We start from the raw sequence: 22,159 nt of genomic DNA, 5'->3' as shown, positions 1-22,159 counted from the left end.
TCATCTGACAAATCCCCTGTTTTCATATCTCCATGAACTCATTTCTGTTTGGCCTTCCATTCATCCCAGCTGAGCTTTGGACTTTGTATCTATTTTTTACAGGCAGCTGTTTTTCTCCCACGAAGTTCATGCAATAATCTTAATGCATGAAGAGTAGATTCTAGTTCTTTATACTCACAAAAGTCAAATACTTGCAACTTTCCATAACCTCCTGAACTCTCTTTCAGCTTAAGACCAAGCCACATTTCACAATTAACTGCCTGATCATTATATAAGAAGCTTTCTCAGATACAGTGACTACAAATCAGACCACTGCTTTTGTTACTTTCACAATCCCTCTGAACAGCATGGTCCTTCCTTGGTCCAATATTCTTTCCAACCAGAGGCAGAGAGGTTGGCAGCAACATCAGTTTGCCCTCTGTTGGGCAACGGTTCATGGTGTTCAGCATAATCCAATACCTTTCTTAATTTGCTTTCAGTTGACTATATTGCAGGGGAGTATGGCACGCAAGTGGTGGATGGATCTCTAAGTTGTAGCTGTCTCAGCCAGTCACAGCCCCACAATGCTGATCCTCCTGTTTTCACCACATACAAGCCCCAGTGTGGTTTGTTGTATTTCACTGTTACAATGTTATTCCCACAGGAGTTATGTTTTCTGTGGTATAATTTCGTAGTTGGGTATCTACGGGCCTTAGTTCAGTATCTTTGAAATGGCATTCAAACTCATTTTGTGGAATAACTGAAATAACCGAGCCAGTAGCCAATTCCATTTTAATTAATTTGCCGTTCACATCCTGTGTAAGCCATATTGCTTGTCTGTTGTTAGATTTCACATTGTAAATCTCAAAGCTATGCAGTCCTCCATCACTCTTATTATCAGATATTTCATTAGTGCTTTTTTTTAAACTAAATCTTGTCTTTTTTTTTATCTTTTTCTCTACCCTGCGCAGTCCATTTATTTTTGTTTGTCACAACAGGCCCTTTGTATGTGTCCTACTTTGTTGCATTTTCTGCAAATTTCACCTCTAAATCCGCATTGATCTGATGAATGTGAGCCCCTGCCACAAAGGTAACGCAATTTATTTGGTCATTCGGTTTCTGTTCAGATGTTGCAATTTTGCTCACGCTCACTTCCATTCCTGACTGCAACAAAATTGTGCAACAAAAGGTGTTATGCATTCTGGGACCACGAGAGGTAGTGCGAGATATGCACTCTCCGGAATTGGAAACTGCTGGCAGTTTTCGCTGCTGTGCTGCTGGTGTTAAGAGGAGTGTGAGTGGTGCTACAGTGACCAATTAACCTGCTAACGGCCTGTTTTTGGACTATGGGAGGAAACCAGAAACGCTGAAGAAGCCCACCTGCTCATGGGAGAACGTGAAGACTCCATACAGATCGTGCCAGAAGTGAACTCCAGAAAGCCCTGAGCTGTAATAGTGTCTTGCTAACCTCGACAATACCGTGGTGCCCTAACATACAGTCCATACATGTGAACAGATGCTTGGCAGATTGGCAGCATAGATTTGCCAGCTGGTGTGGAGTTCCAGGTATTTTCTGCTGCCTTAGAACTCCATTTGTAGTAGCAATTCTGACTTGTAAGCTGTTCAGGTTGCAGATAGTTCACAAGAACGGAACTCTGCTGTAACCTGGGGAGATCCTGTGTGTGTTGCTAACCCACCAGCACTGTTGGGTCTAATTGCTTCCTTGGTACATTAAATTAGCAGCACCACTAGCAACATTCATGTCCTGTGAACTTATGCATGTAAATGTATTTTTCAATGCTTTTGTTGATTGAGAGACGTTTGATGGTACTGTATCACCACTTATCCTGTTGCTGCCCTGAGAAGTGTTGAGCTGAACAACATGCAATCTCCAAATGTTCCAGGTCTCCTGGCTGGAAAGTTTGGAGCTGATTTCAAGTTGATTCTTTGTTTTTTGTTCTTTGACAGGCTGCAATAAACACACTCCTGAATCTTGTTAACCGCAAGGATGGGAAGGAAGCTGAGACACCAGGAATTGCTGGAAAGAAGAAGAAAAAGGAGGGAGGAATTTTACGAAGGCCAATCATCTGTATCTGCAATGACCAGTTAGTATATTTGTTTGTGACAAGACTCTGCAAGTTGCTTTCTGATGTTACAATGTGCAAGGTTTGCGCTTCAAACCATTTAGAATGGTAACCTTATCTGCAAATTCAAAATCACATTTTGAAAATAGGATGAGCGGAGATGTTCCAGATCACTGTAGGACCTGCATATGTGTGTGATTGTAGTGCAGAGAGGGTGTGTATAGTAATCACAGTATGAGGTGGTGAAGTTGCCAGGGATGTTTATAACCAATGTATGGAGTGAGAAATGATGTGAGAACGTGCGTGAATTTGATCAGTGGGCAAGCTACTGCAGCGTTGTTGTATGGCTGTTCACCAGTTTGTTACAGCCTATAAATCATCTAAGGTATCCATCATTAAAAGAGCTGAGCTTTGAGGGTGTGAATACATTACTTTGTGTGGGACTTCTCCAGAAGGCCTAGACTTTGATTCCCTATTGAGTTTTCAGCAGAAGTTACTGAGAAAGTAGTATGATAGAAGCAATTTTGCCCTGGGGATGTTCTGGACCAAATAAAGAGGATACTGGCTTGCCCTCACTGGTCATAATAAGAGTGATGTAGATGCCTGTTTAATCTGCCCCTGAGCATCGGCACAAAAGTCACCGCCTTCAGTGGAGTTACTTACCCCAGAATACCATAGATTGAGCTGTGATTTAAGACAGATTTCACATGAGACAAAAGATTTTGCAAGCAAGTCTCATTCCTGGGACTTGAACAGTAAATCTAGGCCAATGCTTCAGTGAGTATTGAGAGCCACCCCATTGCTGGTGCAAGCCTGTTTTTCAGATCTTGAAGGGATATTCTGAAAACCTCTTAAAAGATAGAAAAGATTCAATGGTACTGATTGAAAGAAAATGTGGTGCTCTTTCCAGTCCAATAGTCATTCATCAGATCAGAGCAACAATGCATATTGTCTGGTTATGTTGTCATGGGAGCTCATTTAATGCCAATTCTGCTGCCTTTCCTTTGTAGCAGCAGAGGCTATTCCTTCATCTATAATGTGGTCTGGGACGTCCTACTGTTACAAAGAGCAAATGCAAGTGTTCCCTGTTTTCTGTAGAAGAATGCAGCATGGTTTAATTATAACATTTTTCTTTTTTTTATATTTATAGTGCCTTCATGCACTCAAGTGGACAATTACATTAATCACTCTGACCTGACTTGCTTTCCTGACAGGTATGTGCCGTCTCTCAGACAGCTGAGGCAGCAAGCTTTCACATTAGTCTTTCCTCCAACTCTTCCCTCCAGGCTCGTTCAAAGGCTGCATGAGGTAAAAAAAAACAAAATTACCACGGTAATTGGGAAAACTAGCTCGCAGTAGTCATAGTGTTTGCTTAAAGTGGGCATTTAAGGATGAATAAAGAATATGGACATGGGTTAAGCTTTAGCACAACTATTGTTGTGTATTTCTGTTGTTTGATGGTGAGAGAGCTTTAATATTATTTTGATAAATAATGTTTAGGAAGATAAATTGTAGTTTGTTGACACATCTGCCATTGTTTGGTTTAGAAAAAAGAGAGAGCAAATCTGGGTCACATAAGCTGAAGTTTTGATGCACAGATTTGGGTCAGAAAGCTCCCATTAACAGAGAGCAGCAATCAGTGGTATTTGCGGGATGGCAGTCAAAGGTGACTAATATGGATACCTCAACAAATTTAACATCAGGTCGTTTTTCTTTAATTTTCCTTTCCAGGGTCAGGGATGTCTGATCACGTCCACAGTATTTCGGAGAGGGTAGGGAAGCAACCAGATGTCTTGGTACATATTGGTACCAGTGTCACAGGAAGGAAAAACAAAGAGGTCCTGAAAAGAAAATTTAGAGAGCTAGGTAGAAAGCTGAGAAGCAGGACCCCCACCCCCCCGGGCAGTAATTTCTGGATTGCTGCCTGTGCCACGTGGCACTGAGGATAGAACAGGATGATTTGGCAGATAAATGCGTGGCTGAGAAGCTGGTGCAGGGGGCAGAGCTTCCGGTTCTTGGATCATTGGGATCTCTTCTGGAGGGGGTATGACCTGTGTAATAGTGATGGGTTGCACCTGACCTCAAGGTGGACCAATATTCTCATGGGCAGGTTTGGTAGAGCTGTTTGGGGAGGGTTTAAACTAATTTGGCGGGGGGAGGGGGGGGGACCAAAGTGAAGGGACTCAGGATAGGTCAGATGATAAAAAGAAGTAAAGATAGCATGCAGTCAGATTGTCAGGAAGGGCAGGCAAGTGATGGGGCTTAGTTGCAGCCAGCTGACTGAGTATCAAATTATAAGGGGTGCAGAGTCAGAAAGGATAGCAAATACAGTACTCAAGGTGTTGCATCTAAATGCATGTAGTATAAGAAATAAGGTGGATGATCTCGTTGCACTATTACAGATTGCCAGGTATGATGTTGTGGCCATCACTGAATCGTGGCTGAAGGATGGTTGTAGTTGGGAGCTGAGTATCCAAGGTTACATGTTTTGTCAAAGGGATAGGAAGGTAGGCAGAGGAGGTAGTGTGGCTCTGCTGGTAAAGAATGGCATCAAATCAGTAGAAAGAGGTGACATAGGATCGGAAGATGTTGAATTCTTGTAGGCTGAGTTAAGAAACTGCAAGGGTAAAAGGACATTGATGACAGTTATATACAGGTCTTCCAACAGTGGCTGGGAGATGGGCCACAGATTACAACAGCAAGTAGAAAAGGTGAGTCAAAAGGACAATGTTATGGTAGTCATGGGAGATCTTAACATGCAGGTTGATTGGGAAAATCAGGTTGGTAATGGATCTCAAGAGAGTGAGTTTGTTGAATGCCTAAGAAATGGCTTTTTAGAACAGTTTGTCGTAGAGCTTACTAGGGGATCAACTAAACTAGATTGAGTATTATACAATGAACCAGAGGCAATTAGGGAGCTAAGATAAAAGAACCCTTAGGAACCAGTGATCACAATATGATTGAGTTCAACTTGAAATTTGACAGGGAGAAAGTAAAGTCTGACATAGCAGTATTTCAGTAAAGGAAGTTACAGTGGTATGAGAGAGGAGTTGGCCAAAGTAAATTGGAAGGAGCTGCTAGCAGGGATGTCAGCAGAGCAGCAATGGTGTGCATTTCTGGGAAAAATGAGGAAGATGCAGGATATATGTATCCCAAAAATGAAGAAATACTCAAATGGTAAAATAGTACAACTATGCCTGACAAGGGAAGTCAAAGCTATTGTAAAAGCAAAAGAAAGGGCATACAACAAAGCAAAAATTAGTGGGAAGATAGAGGATTGGGAAGTTTTTAAAAGCCTGCAGAGAGCAACTAAAAAAATCATTAGAAGGGAAAAGAGGAAATATGAAAGCAAGCTAGCAAATAATATCAATGGGGATAGTAAAAGTTTTTTAAAGTATGTTGAAAATAAAAGAGATATGAGAATGGATATAGGACCGCTGGAAAATGAGGCAGGAGAGATGATAATGGGGGACAAGGAGATGGCCGATGAATTAAATGAGTATTTTGCATCAGTCTTCACTATGGAAGACACTAGGAATATGCCTGATGTGGTAGTGTGTGAAGGAAGAGAAGTGGGTGCAGTTACTGTTACAAGAGAGAAGGTGCTCAAAAAGCTGAAAGACCTAAAGGTACATAAGTCACCCGGATCAGATGAACCACACCCTAGGGTTCTGAAAAAAGTAGCATTAGAGATTGTGGTGGCATTAGAAATTATCTTTCAAATATCACTGGACTCTGGCGTGGTGCCAGAGGATTGGGAAAATTGCAAATGTCACTCCACTCTTTAAGAAAGCAGGAAGATAGCAGAATGGAAATTATAGACCAATTAGCCTGACCTCAGTAGTTGGGAAGATGTTAGAATCAATTGTTAAGGATGAAGTAATGAAGTACTTGGTGACACAGGACAAGATAGTACAAAGCCAGCATGTTTTCCTTCAGGGAAATTCCTGCCTGACGAACCTGTGGAGATTATAAGAGGATGCAGTGGATGTCTATTTTGATTTTCAGAAGGCCTTTGAGAAGGTGCCACACAACAGCTGCTTACCAAGTTAAGAGCCCATGATATTACAAGAAATTTACTAAAGTGGTTAGAGCATTGGCTGATTGGTAGGAGGAAGCAAGTGGGAATAACAGGAGCCTTTTCTGTTGGCTGCCAGTGACTAGTGGTGTTCCACAGGGGTCAGTGTTGGGATCACTTCTTTTTATGCTGTATATAAATAATTTAGATGATGGAAAAGATGGCTTTGTTGCCAAGTTTGCAGATGATACGAAGATTGGTGGAGGGGCAGTTAGTGTTGAGGAAACAGGTAGGCTGCAGAAGGACAGACAGATTAGGAAAATGGGCAAGGAAGTGGCAAATGAAATACAATGTTGGAAAATGCACGGTCATGCACCTTGATAGTAGAACTGATGTGCGGACTATTTTCTAAACGGGGAGAAAATCTGAGATGCAAAGGGACTCAGGATTCCTTGTGCAGAACAGCCAAAAGGTTAACTTGCAGGTACAGTTGGTGGTGAGGAAGACAAAAGCAATGTTAGCATTCATTTCAAGAGGTCTAGAATACAAGAGCAAGGAGGTGATGCTGAGGCTTTATAAGTCACGGGTAAGGTCTCACCTTCAGTACTGTGAACAGTTTTGGGCTCCTTAACTAAGAAAAGATGTGCTGGCATTGGAGAAGGTCCAGAGCAGGTTCACAAGGATGATTCCAGGAATGAAAGGGTTATCATAGGGGTACGTTTGATGGCTCTGGGTCTGTACTGGCTGGAATTCAGAAGGATGAAGGGGGATCTCAGTGAAATCTTTTGAGTGTTGAAAGACCTATACAGAGTAAATTTGGAAAGGATGTTTCCCATGGTGGGAGAGTCTTGAACAATTGGGACAGCCTCAAGATAGAGGGGCACCCTTTCAAAATAGAGATGCAGAGAAGTTTCTTTTGCCAAAAGATGGTGAATTTGTGGAATTTGTTGCCACATGCAGCCGTGGAGGCCAGGTTGTTGTGTGTATTTAAGGCAGAGATTGGTAAGTTCTTGATTGGACACAGCATCAAAGATTATGGGGAGAAGGCTGGGACCTGGGATTGAGGAGGAGGGAAAAAAGACAGATCAGCCGTGATTGAATGGCGGAGCAGACTCGATGGGCCAGATGGCCTAATTCTGCTCCTATGTCTTATGATCTTTATCCATATAAGTATTAAGGCTATAGGTGGTAAACAGAGTTTTTAAATGGAGAGGTGGTCAAAAATTATTAATAATGGAGCTATAATGGTGTGGCAATTACAGAGACTTGGTTGAGAGAGAGAGAGACAGAAATAGGTGCTTAATGTCCAAGGGTTTCAATGCTTTAGAAAAAGAGACAGAGGTAAAAGGGGGGGGACGGAGAGTTGAACTACCAATCACTTTCCACTCACACATGGGTAGTATCAGGTACTAGGAGATAAAATAATTATTTTTATTTTCATAAAATTTCTGATGATTGAGAGCTTGAAGGAATACATTTTATGTTTGAAATTTGGATTTACTTTAAGGATAATTGAACTACTTTTTAACTCTCTGATAGATTGCTATTAAAAACAGAATGAAGGCAGACCTGGGAATTCTCATGAGTCTGTGTGACAAAGCTGAAAATGACATACGTTCATGTGTGAACACTTTACAGGTATGGTGCTGAACTGACTGTTTTTGAAGTTTGAAACATTGCAATTGAAGTTGTTTCACAGGAGTCACACACTGAACTACTGAGCTGTCTGCTTGGATACGTATTCTGGTCAAGTGTAATCTCGATGGACGCTATTTGATTGGACCTGAGTTAGCCATTACCTCCTCATTACTGGAGCAATGTCATCTAACTCAGTAGTATGCTTGGTTCTATTCAATAATATTAGTTTAAAAACATCAGTCTACTTCCCCATGTCTATATTCAAATGCTTTTGTTTATGAAGGCAAACAGCTGAAAATCTGCCTGTGTCCTAGAACTCAGCTGCAGTTATTACTATTCCTTACTGTTGTCAGTGTTGTTAGTGAGCAAATGCATTGATGTGTGTGTGGAAAAACTCAGCTGATCATGCAGCAAAGGTAGGTATTGTGAGGACTGGGTAAGGGTGTCATGCAAAGTTCGTCTTCAGCAGAACAGAAAGTGGGGCTAGATGTGTGGAACTAAAGGAACGTCTGTGTTGGGGTGGTCTGGAATGACTCAATGGCAACAGGTACCGGCACGTTAAGCTTGGCCTGTATTTTGTCCTGTTAACGGTAAAGTTGGTCCATCATGCTAGACCTACACAAGTAGGTTAAGGAAAACAGTGCCAAAATGATATAAAGACACAAGGTACTAGAAAATTTATGCAGGTTGAACTCTATCAATGGAAAGAGAAACAGTTAATATTTCAGGTGAGGTACTGTTCATCAAACTTGACAAAGATAGAAGCAAGATTTAAGTTGCAGTGAAGTTTTTTCTGATTAGAGAGAAGTTAAGTGGTGGGTTGGATTAGATTAAGCAGCTATAGCTATATATTTTGCAGCTAATGTGGTTCTGGCGTTCTGGGACATGTCCAGATTACCAGACTCCACATGTCTAACTGAAGCAGACTTTATTTCATGTAATGGTGTATGCATGCTTATGACCTCTTTCTACAACAACACAGGCTAACTCTGTCTCAAGGTTGTCTTGGTCCTCAGTTCTACTTCATACTCCACTGCATTCAATGCCAAAATAAGCAGCGTTTTCTCTTTCCTTTTTTAATGTCGGAGATTGCAAACTTTGATTATCTCTTGGATTGTAATACTGTTTCTGATTTGGACCTCCTCCCCCACACTCACACTCTTTCACGCACACGTTTCACCCTTACCATATGGTCACCTTCCCTTCTGATCTTCCCCTTTATGACCCCAATCAGTCCAAACTTGTTTTATCCCCATCTTGAAAAGCTCCCAGCCTGTTGGCATGTCAAACTTCTCTGCCTCGATGTTTGTGCCAATTTCGTTAAATGGGAATCTTTGCCTAGACTATGGGCCCCTTCTTTCTCTGATTTGGAGATTTCCAGTGCAGAAAGCAATGATTTTTCTCCAACTTTTGTTGGACTCAGTCTTGTATGTGTGTACATATGTCAAAACAAGCTGATTTGTCTTGGCAGGATGCTTAATTCTTAATGCTCTTAGGATCATTTTCATATAAGGGGAATTTAGACAAAGAAAGTAATTCACCCTTTATATTTTTAATTTTCCAGAGTTCGTTGCCTTGAGTCTTCTGATTAATATCATTGATTTTTTTAACAGTCTGTTCTTAGCCTGTTGACCTTTAATACACCCACATTTTTCTCTTTGTTTTGGGGTGTCTTTTTTCATTTCCTGGTTATTAAGTGGTGCTGTTGTACATTAACAAAGTCTGGGTTTTCATTCTTTGTTTGACTTCAGTGACAGTTATGCCAACCACTGCAGTATTAGAAGTCCTGGAGCTGGCAAAGGAAGCAGTCTTCATTGATCCGTGCATCAAATTAATATTTCAAAAAGCAAATGCTAAGTGCTGACCACAAATCATATGATTGAGTATCCAGAGGCGATACTAGACACATTGGGGAAGATTTAACTCTGATTCCGTAAATGGGTAATCAAATGGAAGGCAGACAATTTCGCTGAACTTCAATTGTGGATAAGGCTCTGGGACTCTGATCATGAATTCCCAGTTCCCATTCCCTTAATTGGTTTACATCAATTTTCTTTGGAATACTAGATGTACCTGTCAAGTTGTTAAATTGTTGGTATTGGAGGAAACAACCTGCCTTTGTAAGGGAATGAAAAATGAACAACATGGATGCTGAAAATTTCATGAACAGAGTCTGTTGAAAGGTTATGGATCTGAAACTCTGTTTCTCTCTCCACAGTTGCTATCTGACCAGCAATTTCTGGTGTTTTTTTTTCCAGGCATGTTACAGAGTCATAGAGCAAAGGAATAGGCCCTTCAATGTTGATGTCTGTGTTCGTCTACACTTGCCCCATTTGCCTACATTAGGGCCACGTCATTCCCGGCTGTGCCTATTTAAGTGTCTGCCTGAATGCTAAATGTAAAGTAACTTAAGAATTCCGAGGTAGTGGAAGTTGCAGCAGAAATGCAGTTGTCCTTTCAAGTGTGTCTGTGAGAGTTTCAGATTCCATGATGTGTAGTCAATAATTTATTTTCAGATCCTTAATGCTTTGGATCCATATGTTTTTTTTAAAAAAGAACAAAATAACTGTTTGTGCTGAAAGTTGTCACTACTTGTATTGCTTTTTCATTTTAGTTCCTTCATGGAAGAGGAACAAAAGAACTTAGTATGAAGATGATCCAGACGGCTAAGATAGGCCTCAAGGACCAGAACAAAGGTCTATTCTCTATCTGGCAAGATATCTTTCAACTCCCGAAACCTCAAAGGTAACAGAATACCTGGCTGATAGTGTGATTTGTCTTGTGATTGTGACTCAGGCCAACTGTGCCTAAGAGTTTAGTGGACAGGAGTGAACTTGTGCTTGATTTTTCTGCACTCAGAAAGCGGATTGGCCAGGAGAGCAACTTACAAAGTGAAGCGTGGACTGGAGATGATCAGGAGTCCTGGAATTCTCTAGCAAGGACCACAGTCAATGCAGTAACACAAAGATTTAATCATATTCTTCATCTTTCCACTTCTACAGGAGAACATGAAAAGATCACCCAGGTAAGCAACAACTGGCAAAATATATTATTTTGCTGTGGAGGTGGGGTGATGGTACATTTAGAAAATCCTGATCTGTTCTCATTTGTGTTAGAATTGATTGAAGTTCAGCAATGAGCCTCCTTCCCTATGTTGCAGGGCCTGTATGACAATTTTCTGCACATGAGGTTTAAGGATCCCTCTTTCAGTGGAGTCTGTCTAGCGTTGGAGTGGCTGGGGTTTACAGACATTCTGAATGAGAAACTGTTGAGCGTGCAGAACTTCCAGCTGATGCGGTATCTGCCCTTCCTTCCTGTTGCCTTCCATATGCTCTTCGCAGCATCCAATGTTCCTAGGATTTCCTATCCGAGCAGCCACTATGAGGTGAGAGGAACCTTTGTGTACAGTAATTCAATGATATACAGATTCTTTCTAAGCAAACCTAGGTTAAGAAGTCTTCATAGTGAATGTACAGTAATGGTGGTACATCCTACTGATCCCAAACTTAATTAAAACTGTCTATTTCTGAACGTTGCTGAATCCAGTTTATATCTTTCCCAAAGGTTTGAATTGGTAAGTGTAATTTAGACTACAAAATGACGCTGCCGTATAGGGAGATGGGGATATTTAATTCTTGATCAGTGCAACTTGGTTAGCTAAACCCCATTTTGGATCCTGGGGATGGTAGTCAATAGGTTGAGGCCTACTCCCCTTGCACCTCTACCAAGAATCAGTTTTTGATCTCAATTTAACAAACGACTAGCATGAATTGAGGTAGAACCAGTTCCAAATTCTGCTGCACTTGTGGAAAAGTGTCTCCTAGCTATCCTGCTGGAAAATAACAAACAGTAGGATAGAAAACGATGAGATCAGTTGGAAAGGTGGTGGAATGTTTTTTTTTCTTTCAACGGATTTGCGACAAGATTCAAGGATGTACTCAAGCCTATAGAAAATGTCCAGCATCCCCACCAGCTGCTTAGAGCCTCTGGCCCATGATTCTTGAAAGTAGCAAAAGAGCATTCAGTTTGGTATGGAAAATCACACATTTGAATTATACTGAAGCCCTGTACAAGAAGTGTATATCTCTCAAACTACCCACCCTCCTGCTCCATCAACCATCTCCCGTCCCATCTGTGAAAGAAAATATAATGGCCTCACTACATCTCAGGAGCCACATATCTGGAGTGGAAACAAGTCATCCTTAATCCTGGAGGGATCGCCTAAGGGAAAAGGCATTAACGATTCAAGTGGGAATATTAATTGGCTTATTTATGGTACCTTGTGTCCGGCCAAAGCTCAGGCAGTTGAGCACTGTAGCACCCATCTCACAGGGAAGAAACAATTAAACATAGTGAATTGGAGTCCATGCTTGACTGAGATCTGAGTTCTCATGTCCTTATAAAGGCATTCACATAGAGGGGGTGAGTGTCAATAGGAAAACTGACCAAACTGAGCCATCAAGGAAAATATTGCTGGCTCACTTGCCCATGGGTCCTTAATATCATGGTTTGGATCATATTTCTTACATTTATTTGGACCCTTAACAAAGAAGAAGAGGATAATTTCTCTTGCAGTAAAAGTAGTAAGAGTTATACGGAAGGGAAGGAGGTCCTTTGACCCAACTGGTCCATGTAGACCAAGATGCCCCATCCAGGCTAATCCCAAATGTCAGTATTTGGCACACAAGCTTCTAAATCTTTATAATCTGTCACTGTAAAACTTTTTAAAGTTGTTATTGTACCTGCCACAAACACTTTCTCTAGCAGCTCGTTCCACATAGATACCATCCTTTGTTTAATAAAATGTTGCTCCTTAAGTTCCAATTAAATATTTCTCCTCTCACCTTAAACCCATACCCGCTAGTTCTAGATTCCCTATCCCTTGGAAAAAGACTGAATGCATTCACCCTATCTTTGCCCCCTCATGATCTTATACAGCTCTATAAGATCACCTCTCGATCTCTTATGGTCTAAGGAATAAAGTCCTAGCCTGTCCAATTTCTCCCTATGATTCAATCCTTCAAGTCCTGACAATTATTTTAAATCTTTTCTGCACTCTTTTCGGTTTAAGAACATCTTTCCTATGGCAGGGAGACCAAAGCTGAACACAATAGTCCGAAATGCAGCCTCACTGAGTTTGACTCTTGAAGGCCAGTGTCCCAAAAGCTGTCTTCCCCATCCTGTCTACCTGTAACTTCACTTCCAGTGTACTTGTACTCCAAGGTCATCCTGTTCTGCAACACTCCCCAGGGTCCTGCCGTTCTCCGTGGAAAGTCCAAACTAGATCAGTATTTCCAATATGCAATACCTTGCACTTATCCAAATTAAACTCCATTTGCCGTTCCTCGGCCCACTTATTCAGCAAATCAAGATTCCACCCCCCCTTCTAATTTCTAACTCTCTTTATTATTCACTGTACCACCTATTATCTTGCCATCTGCAAACTTATTAAACATACCCTTTCCATTCTTATTCATATAGTTGATTAAAATAAGAACAGAAATGGGACCAACACCATTGCCTGTGGCACACCACTTTTTGCCATTACTCTCTGCTTTCTACCAACAAGCCAATTAGACAGCTCACCCTGGATTCCATGGAATCTAACCTCCCATAGCAGCTTACTATCTTTGCCATCTAGAAACATATAAAAGGTCTTGATGAAGTCCATGTTTATCACCCTGCCCTCCTCAATTTTTTTGGTCTCCATCAAAAAATTTTAGTTCATAAAACATAATCTCCCTCACACAAAGCCATTTTAACTACCCAAATCAACCACTATCTAATCCCTCAGACTCCTCTCCAGTAGCTTACCTACCACAGACTTTAGAACTGTTGGTCTATAGTTCCCAGGCTTTCTTTGCAGCCCTAGTTAAATAAAGAAGAAATATTCACTCCCCTCCAGTCTAGCAGCACCACATTTGGGTTTAAGGATGATGCAGATTTCAGCCAGAAGCAATAACTTTTCTAGCCTCCCACTGTGTTCTTGGATAAACCCATTAGCCCTAGAGATTTATCTACCTTCGTACCTTTTAAGACATCCAGCACCTCCTCTAGACCATTTGACATAGGCCATTCAGCCCATTGAGTCTAATCCACCATTCCATCATGGTTGGTTTATTATCCCTTTCAACAGCATGAATCGCTCCATTAATCCCTCTCAATCTCTATTGTAATGTGGACAATGCCCAAGTCTTCCCCATTTACCTTTCCTATTTCTAAAGTCTTTCTCCACAGTAAAAACAGAAAAGAGAGATCCATTATGGGTCTTGTGGCTCCACGTAAAGATGTCTCATTTGGTATTTGAGATGCGCTATTTTTTCCCCTCTCTCCCTCTCTCCCTCGCCCCCTCTCCCCCTCTCCCCCTCTCCCCCCTCTCCCCCTCTCCCCCTCTCCCTCTCTCCCTCTCTCCCCCTCTCCCCCTCTCCCCCTCTCCCCCTCTCCCTCTCTCCCCCTCTCCCTCTCTCCCCCTCTCCCCCTCTCCCCCTCTCCCCCTCTCCCCCTCTCCCCCTCTCCCCCTCTCCCCCTCTCCCCCTCTCCCCCTCTCCCCCTCTCCCCCTCTCCCCCCTCTCCCCCTCTCCCCCTCTCCCCCTTCCACCCTCCTTCATTAAGAAGTAACCTCATCGGTTGTTACTTCATTTCCTCATTAGGGAACAATAGTAACTTGTGGCATGAAATGTTGTATGTTAAACCTATATAGGAACAAGTTAGAGTTTCAAAGGATTACCTCACTCCTGTTTCTTCACTCACAGGGAATCTGTTTTCTAAAATGTCTTTTTTTATCTGTGAAATATATCACTAAAAGGTGAACCTTTTCTGAATTACCCTCCTCAATAAAGCTTTAACTAATGGACTGGGTGCCTATCATTGTTGAGTCAAAGGGATACAACACAGAAACAGCTCCTGTGGCCCAGTGACCCCACGCCGGCCATCGACCTCCCATTTAAACTAATCCTATGTGACAGCAGTGTTTCAATCTCCTTTGATTCTATCACTCGCTAACTGACTAGGGCCAGTTAATCTATCCACTCGGACTGCCAAGCTGTGGAGGGACCTGTGCATTTATAGAGGAATGAACAAACTCCACACAGGTAGCACCCAGTGTCAGCATTGAATTCATGTTTGTGGCATTGCAAGACAGTGCTCTACTAGTTGTGCCATGCATTGTAGCATGTGTCCAACCATTCAATTAAGTGCTTTGTGTTGTGTAGAAATAGCATCGGTGTCTGTTCAATTACAATTTACTGGGAAGTCCAAGATTTTAGTTGATTTTACTGAAGTGCCACTTTCTTTCTGCTTGGACAGGCACAAACCAAGTATGGTCAGATGCAAAACCTGCTGACATCCATGGTTGGAGAAATCAGCCCAGCCATCCGCAGTCGCATCACACTGACTGCACTTGTGTCGGAGATCCTCTGCCTCCTCCTCGATATTCTTTCACCAAAATTGCGACCGGTGAGTCATGAGATATAGCTTTGTGTTCCAATCCTTTGAGACTGGTGACGACACATCTTGACAGCTGCTCTTGTTGAACTAACTTTTCACTCATTTTCAAATTGTCCACTTGAATCGTGACAATGTAGAGTCAGATGTGAGTTATTTATTAGTAGCACTGAATGAATTGGCAGAATGCTCTTGGGCTGGAAGTGTTGCATGACTTCTCATTCAAAGTGAATTACTGGGGCAAGAACTGAGCTGTAAACTTTACTGGTTTTCTGACCCCTCTTTGACAACAACATTGCAAAGCCATGCATTCACTTGTCTAAGTAGTTTCAGTCACAATTTGGTGACAGTTCCCATTAACAATGAGGCCTTAAAGGATCAATGACTTAATCCATCAGCTTTTCAGGGTCTCATGTAATGAACGCCACTTTGGATATGAATGGTCATTCTGTCTTGAACTTTGTAAAGTATGATAGATTTGGGGCTGCCAAAGACAGGATGACTTATCAACCATTTCCCTGCTGATATGAAATGGGTATGATAGAAAAACAGAGCAAATATATCTTTTTGACTAAGATGCCTTATTGAAACAAAAGGACATAGACATGGTTTTTGAGTGTGTATCAATAACATCTGACTGTATAAGAGTGAATGCCTTTTGTCAATTTAACTAGGAAGGGGAATGCTGCACAAAGTCAATACAATTCTATTGTTTGATCGAATAAACAGAGAGATGATTGTTATGTCCAAGGCTAATAAACATTAATGATAGATGGTCACCAATAAATCCAGTGGGCATTCAGGAGAAACTTCTTCCAGGGTACCAACAATGCGATTACCCACATGGACTGCATGAGGTACCTTGTATAGTTGTATAATGAGCAAGGCCAGATAAACACAGGGAGAAAGGATTTTCAAGAGGTTCTAATGTTCTATAAAGGGCACTGGTTGTACTTGTTTATTAAGCTTCAACAAGATTTGTATTTCACCTGGGTGACCTGTAATTGTTATCTTTATACGGAAGAAATAAAAGGCTTTGCTACAGTATCATTAATCCTAGGCTAATAAAGCAGGAAGCAAGAGTATAAATCCCATTGCGAAAATTTGGTTTTAAAAATGCAAGGAAATCAAGGGCTGTTTCTAATAACATTGCATTTAAAATTCAACTAATTCATAATTCAGCAATGGAAGCCTGTTGTACTTACAGGAAACTGAGTAAATTTAATGAAGCTGTGTAGTAGCAATAAGTAGAAAATGACTTTTTAATAAAATCACTTGTATTTTCATTCCTCTCAAAGCTGTTTTATTTTGCTGGTAAGTCGATTCTCACATGAAAATGGTGAGAATAACTCTCCTTGGACATGTTCATTTGCAACATCATCTTCTTGGGGCAGCCAAGTTCAATCAAAAATCAACAGCTTTGCCTTTAGCACTTGCATCCTGGTCAAACAAGAGAAAATCTGCAGATGCTGGAAATCCAAGCAACACACACAAAATGCTGAAGGAACTCAGCAGGCCAGACAACATCTAAGAAAAGAGTACAGTCATTTCAAAGGTTTTCAACTCAAAATGTCGACTGTACTCTTTACCCAGATGCTGCCTGGCCTGCTGAGCTCCTCCAGCATTTTGTGGATGTTGCACGAACATCCTGGGAATGAATTTTTATTTTAAAGTGTTATGAATGAAAAAAAAATATGTTTATGAAAAATTAGTGGCTAGTGTGCTCAACAGGAATGATCATCTTGAAAGAACCTTTTACAACAGATCATGAGGCCTCTGTTGGTCCGGGTCGATCATGTGTCCCAACTGTCTGGATACAGAATCAGGGTAGTACAATATGGAGAGCGAGCTATTGCCACGTAGCAAACTTCCACTCTCTGCACATCTGATGAACTCAAAGGAACAGTAGAAAACGATACCGTTTGGCAACAGCAGCATCGCAGGAGTCACCAGTCAGTGTTGAACTCAACGTAGGACTGCCTTTACAGACTCCAGCTCCAGATTTTTCCCACGTTGTGTGCTTCCAAAACCTCCATGAGTGGGTATAGCTGCAAGGCAGCGGAGGTTTGAGATCAGTTTTCCTTCTAGAAGAGCTGCCAACCACGGCTGACAAGCCCCATCTACCTTAATTGTCTAGTTTTAAGGGTCCAGTAACCCACCTTTGCCCCATCTCCCATCAGTAGAAATGATTCCACTGGGCTTTGTAGTTTAAGCCACACGTGAAGGTCATGAGCTAGGCTTGGTTGCCAGAAGCTAGTTGAGTTGTACACTATTGGAAGCATTTAATAGATAGTGGGAGCTTGTCCCTATTGCCACCCCAGCTATAACAACCATAAGAAGCCTTTAAAATAAATTAGTCATCAATTATTTGTGATCTTCTGGCCTGGCTTTCTTAAGTAATCAGATGTCAGGAGGTGGGTCTGACAAAACGAAGCTCACAAGCTTTGAGATCAGTCTGTTTGCATTATCAGTTAAAAATTCTTTAAATTTGCTAGTATTTTCTGTGGAAAACTCCCTTGCTGATCTTGCTGCCAAGTGCCTTTCTAACTCTAGAACTCATCTTACTCAAAAAGAATCTTTGTTTACTGAATTTTGTGCCCACAAACATTTAATTGTTTTTTGCTCTGTTGGTTTATATTGCATTGTGTGTTTTCTTTAATCCTTGATCTGGGTTGTTGGCTGGAAGTAGTTCAGGCAATAAAAGAAGCCAGCAGGGCCCATCAGAGCCCAAGATTGCAGAGAGGGTTGGAGACAGTTCATTGTAAAGTTTATGCACCAGTTTTAAAAAGCAGGTGGGACCCGTCGGAACTTGTCTGCAGAGTGGAAGATCGCAGAGAGAGTTGGAGGCAGTTCATTATGGAGTTTACACGTCAGTTTTAAAAAGTGAGCTGGGCTTGTCGGGTCTTACTGGTGGAGCAAGTTTTGACTCAACAGAATCCAGCGAGAACAGGCGGAGGCTCTAAATAGGTTTCTATTAAAATCATTTTCTTTTTCTTTGTCATTTAGTACATAGCTATGCATTGAGATTAGATTCAGAGTTAGTGGTATGTTCTTCATGTGAGATGTTGGAACGCTGGGAGACTGGAGACTTCCAATTTCCTTAATAATTACATCCTTAGAGATCAAGTTAAGGAACCGGAGCTGCAGGTGGATAACCTTTGGCTCATATGGAAAAATGCGGAGGTGATAGATAGGAGTTACAGGGAAGGAGTCACCCATAAGTTGCAGGAGGCAGGTAGCTGGGTAACTGTTAGGAGAAGGAAAAGGAATAAGCAGACCGTGCACAGGCCCTCTGTGTCCATTCTCCTGAATAACAAGTATACTGCTTTGAATACTGTTGTGGGGAGTGGGGGTTAGTGATGAAACAACATACCAAGGGGATGCCACAGCGACTAGGTCTCTGGAACTAGTCCGGTTCTGTGGCTTAGAAGGGAAGCAGGGGAAGAAGAGTGGTGTTGTAGTGATAGACCATTCCATTCTTAGAGGAGCAGACAAGAGATAATATGTTGCCACCCATGTGGCAGGGTGATATCTCAGATCGGAGGTCCAACATTTTAAAAGTGAAAGGTGAGCAGCCAGAAGTTGAGGTACATATTGGTGCCAATGACATGGGTAGGAAAAGGGAAGAGGTCCTAAAGAGAGAATATAGAGAGTTGGGTAGAAAGCTAAAAGCAGCTTATCAAGGGTAGTAATCTTTGGATTGCTGTCTGTGCCATGCGCCAGTGAGGGTAGCACTAGGATGATTTGGCAGTACATGGGTGGCTGAGGAATTGGTGCAGGTGGGCAGGGTTTCGAGCTTCTGGATCATTGGGATGTCTTCTATGGAAGGTTTGACCAGTACAAAAAGGACAGGTTACAGCTGAGCTCAAGGGGCACCAATATCCTTGCAGGTAGGTTGCAAAAGCTGTTGGGGAGGATTTTAACTAAAATAGCAGGGAGATGGGAACTGGAGTGATAGGGCTGAGGATGGCGTAGTTGGTATACAAATAGACACAATGTATAGTCAATCTGCAGGGAGGGACAAGGCAGATAATGGGGCAAAATTGCAGTTAGTGGGATGAATTGAAGTGTAATATGAGGGCAAAATTGAAAAGGGTGATGAATATAGGACTGAAAGTGTTATATTTGAATGCATGCAATAATAATGTAGATGATCTTGTAGTGCAGTTAGAGATTGGCAGGTATGACGTTTGTGGCAATCACTGAATAATGGCTGGAAGAAGATTATAACTGGGAGCTTAACATTCAAGGATATGCATTGTATTGAAAGGACAGGCAGGTAGGCAGAGGTTAGATGGCTCTGTTGGTAAAAGAATAAAAGCAAATCCTTAGAAAGCAGTGACATAGGATCAGAAGATGTAGAATCCTTGTGGATAGAGTTAAGAAACAGCAATGGTAGAAAGTTCCTAATGGGAGCTATGTATTAGCCTCCGAACAGTAGCCTGGATGAGGGGTACAAATGAAAACGGGAGGTAGAAAAGGCATGTAAAAAGGGCAATGTTACGATAGTCATGGGAGATTGTAGGTAGATTGGGGAAAAATCAGGTTGGTGGTGAATCTCAAGAGGAAATTAGTAGAATGCCTACGAGAGGGCTTTTTAAAGCTGTTTGTGGTTGAGCTTACTAGGGGAAGGGCAATTCTGGATTGGGTGTTGTGTAATGAACCAGTTTTGATTAGGGAGCTTGAGGTAAAGGAACCCTCAGGAGGCAGTGATCTTAATATGATAGGATTCACCCTGCAATTTGAGAGGGAGAAGATAAAGTCAGATGTAACAGTATTACAAAGAGTAAAGTGGATTACAGAGACAAGAGAGAGAAACTAGCCAAAGTTGATTGGAAGGGAACAGTAGCAAGGATGACAGCAAAGCAGCATTGGCCAGAGTTTCTGGAAGCAATTTGGAAGGCACAGGATAGATCCCAAACAAGACAAAGTATTCTAAAGCGAGGATGACACAAGCATTGTTAACAAGGGAAGGCAAAGACATATAATAGAGTAGAAATTAATGGGAAGTTATAAGATTGGGAAGCTTTTAGAAGCCAGCAGAGGCAACTTAAAAAAAAAAACTTTAAGGAGAAAAAGATGAAATACTATATAAAGATGCGCTAGACAGAAGATACATGTAAAAGAAGATACAAAAAGTTGTCAGATGTATAAAGAATAAAAGAGAGCAAGAGTAGGATATCGGACCACTGGAAAATGATGCTGGAGATGTAGTAATGGAAAATAAAGAAATGACAGATGAACTGAATAAGTATTTTGCATTAGTCTTCACTGTGGAAGACACTAGCAGTATGCTGGAAGTTCGACAGTGTTGGAGGGTGGGGGAGGTGTGCAGGTGGCATAAGTGAGAGTAGTTATTATTACTAAGGAAGTGGTGCTTGGAAAGCTGAAAGGTCTGAAAGTAGATGTGTCAACTGGACCAGATGGACTACACCTCAGGTAGCTGAAGAAATTGTGGTGGCATTAGTAGTGATCTTTTAAGAATTGCTAGATTTTGGAATGGTTCCGCAGGACTTGAAAACTGTAAATGTCGCTCTACTGCTTAAGAAAGGAGGGAGGCTATGAAAAGGAAGTTAGACACCATTTAGTCTGATTTTGGTGGTTGGCAAAATGTTGGAGTCCATTATTAAGGATGAGGTTTCAGGCACATAATAAAATAGGCCAAGGTCAGTATGGTTTCCTTAAGGGGAAATCTTGCGTGACAAATCTGTCTATCCAGCCTATTATTGCCTAAAAAAATTCCAACAAAGGACAGTCAGTGGGCGTTGTTTTCAAAATGCCTTTGACAAGCTGAGGCTGTTTACCAATATAATACCCTATGATATTACTGGGAAGATATTCGCATGGGTAGAACATTGGCTGGCTGGCAGGAGGCAAAGACTAGGAATAAAGGGGGCATTTTTTGCATTGGCTGCTGGTGACTAGTGGTGTTCCACAAGGCTGGTGTTGAGACCATTTGTTTTTACTTCATATGTCAATGATATGGATGATTAAATTGATGGTTTTGTCATATAAAGTGCATTTGATGGCTCTGAGCCTATATTCACCTGAAGGATGAGGAGTGACCTAATTGAAACCTATGAAATGGTGAAAGGCCTTGATAGAGTGGATATGGAGAGGATGTATACTATGGTGGGAGAGTCTAAGACCAGAGGACTCAGCCTCAGAATAAAGGGTGTCTTTTTAGAACAGATGAAAAGGAATGTCTTTAGCCAGAGAGTGGTAAATCTGGAATTCTTTGCCACAGGCAGCTGTGGAGACCAGATCTTTGTGTATAATTTAAAGCAGAGGTTGATAAATTTTAGATTGGTCAAGGCATGAAGGGATAAGGGGCGAAGACAGGAAATTGGGGCTGAGAGGAAAATTGGATCAGCCATGATCAAATGGCGGAGCAGAACTGATGGACCAAATGACCTGATTCTGCTCCTATATCTTATGGTCTATTTGTGACCAAGTTTGCAGACTTTACAAAGATAGGTGGAGGGGGCAGGTAGTATTGAGGAAGCTGGGAGCCATCAGAAGGAATTAGATTAGGACAGTGGGCAAGAAGTGACAGATTGAATATAGTGTAGGGAAGTTTACGGTCATGCACTTTGGTTGAAAGAGTAACTGCAAAGACCATTTGCTAAACAGGGACAAATTGAGAAATCAGAGGTACAAAGGGACTTAGGAATCCTCATGTAGGATTCCCTAAAGTTTAACTTGTAGGTTGAGTTAGCAGTAAGGAGGACAAATGCAATGTTGGCATTCATTTTGAGATGACTAGAATATAAAAGCATGGGTGTAATTCTGAGGGATTTGTCAGACTGCACTTGGAATATTGTGAGCAGTTTTGGGCTCCTTGCCCAAGAAAGGCTGGGCTGGTACTGGAGAGGGTCCAGAGAAGATACACAAGAATTGTTCTGGGAATGAAAGGGTTAAAGAATATGGCACGCTTCCTGCACTCTCTGTAGTTTAGAAGAATGAGGGAGTACCTTATTGAAACCTATTGAATTTT

At 41.6% G+C, this 22,159-nt stretch overlaps 1 protein-coding gene across 1 annotated transcript in view; it reads left to right on the top strand.

Annotated features, from left to right (window-relative positions):
- chtf18 (CTF18, chromosome transmission fidelity factor 18 homolog (S. cerevisiae)) overlaps positions 1–22,159 on the top strand; it is a 93,120-nt gene that overhangs the window by 24,502 nt on the left and 46,459 nt on the right. Inside the window, exons 11-17 of the mRNA XM_059978662.1 lie at positions 1,948–2,084; positions 3,278–3,371; positions 7,621–7,719; positions 10,334–10,464; positions 10,579–10,744; positions 10,880–11,104; positions 15,025–15,174. Coding sequence (XP_059834645.1) covers positions 1,948–2,084; positions 3,278–3,371; positions 7,621–7,719; positions 10,334–10,464; positions 10,579–10,744; positions 10,880–11,104; positions 15,025–15,174 — 1,002 coding nt within the window. The remainder of the gene's footprint in view (positions 1–1,947; positions 2,085–3,277; positions 3,372–7,620; positions 7,720–10,333; positions 10,465–10,578; positions 10,745–10,879; positions 11,105–15,024; positions 15,175–22,159) is intronic.

The sequence above is a fragment of the Hypanus sabinus genome, chromosome 9, assembly GCF_030144855.1.
Source record: "Hypanus sabinus isolate sHypSab1 chromosome 9, sHypSab1.hap1, whole genome shotgun sequence".
Classification (NCBI taxonomy): domain Eukaryota; kingdom Metazoa; phylum Chordata; class Chondrichthyes; order Myliobatiformes; family Dasyatidae; genus Hypanus; species Hypanus sabinus.
Note: the sequence above shows the minus strand (reverse complement) of the source record. Positions and strands in the feature narration are given on the sequence as shown.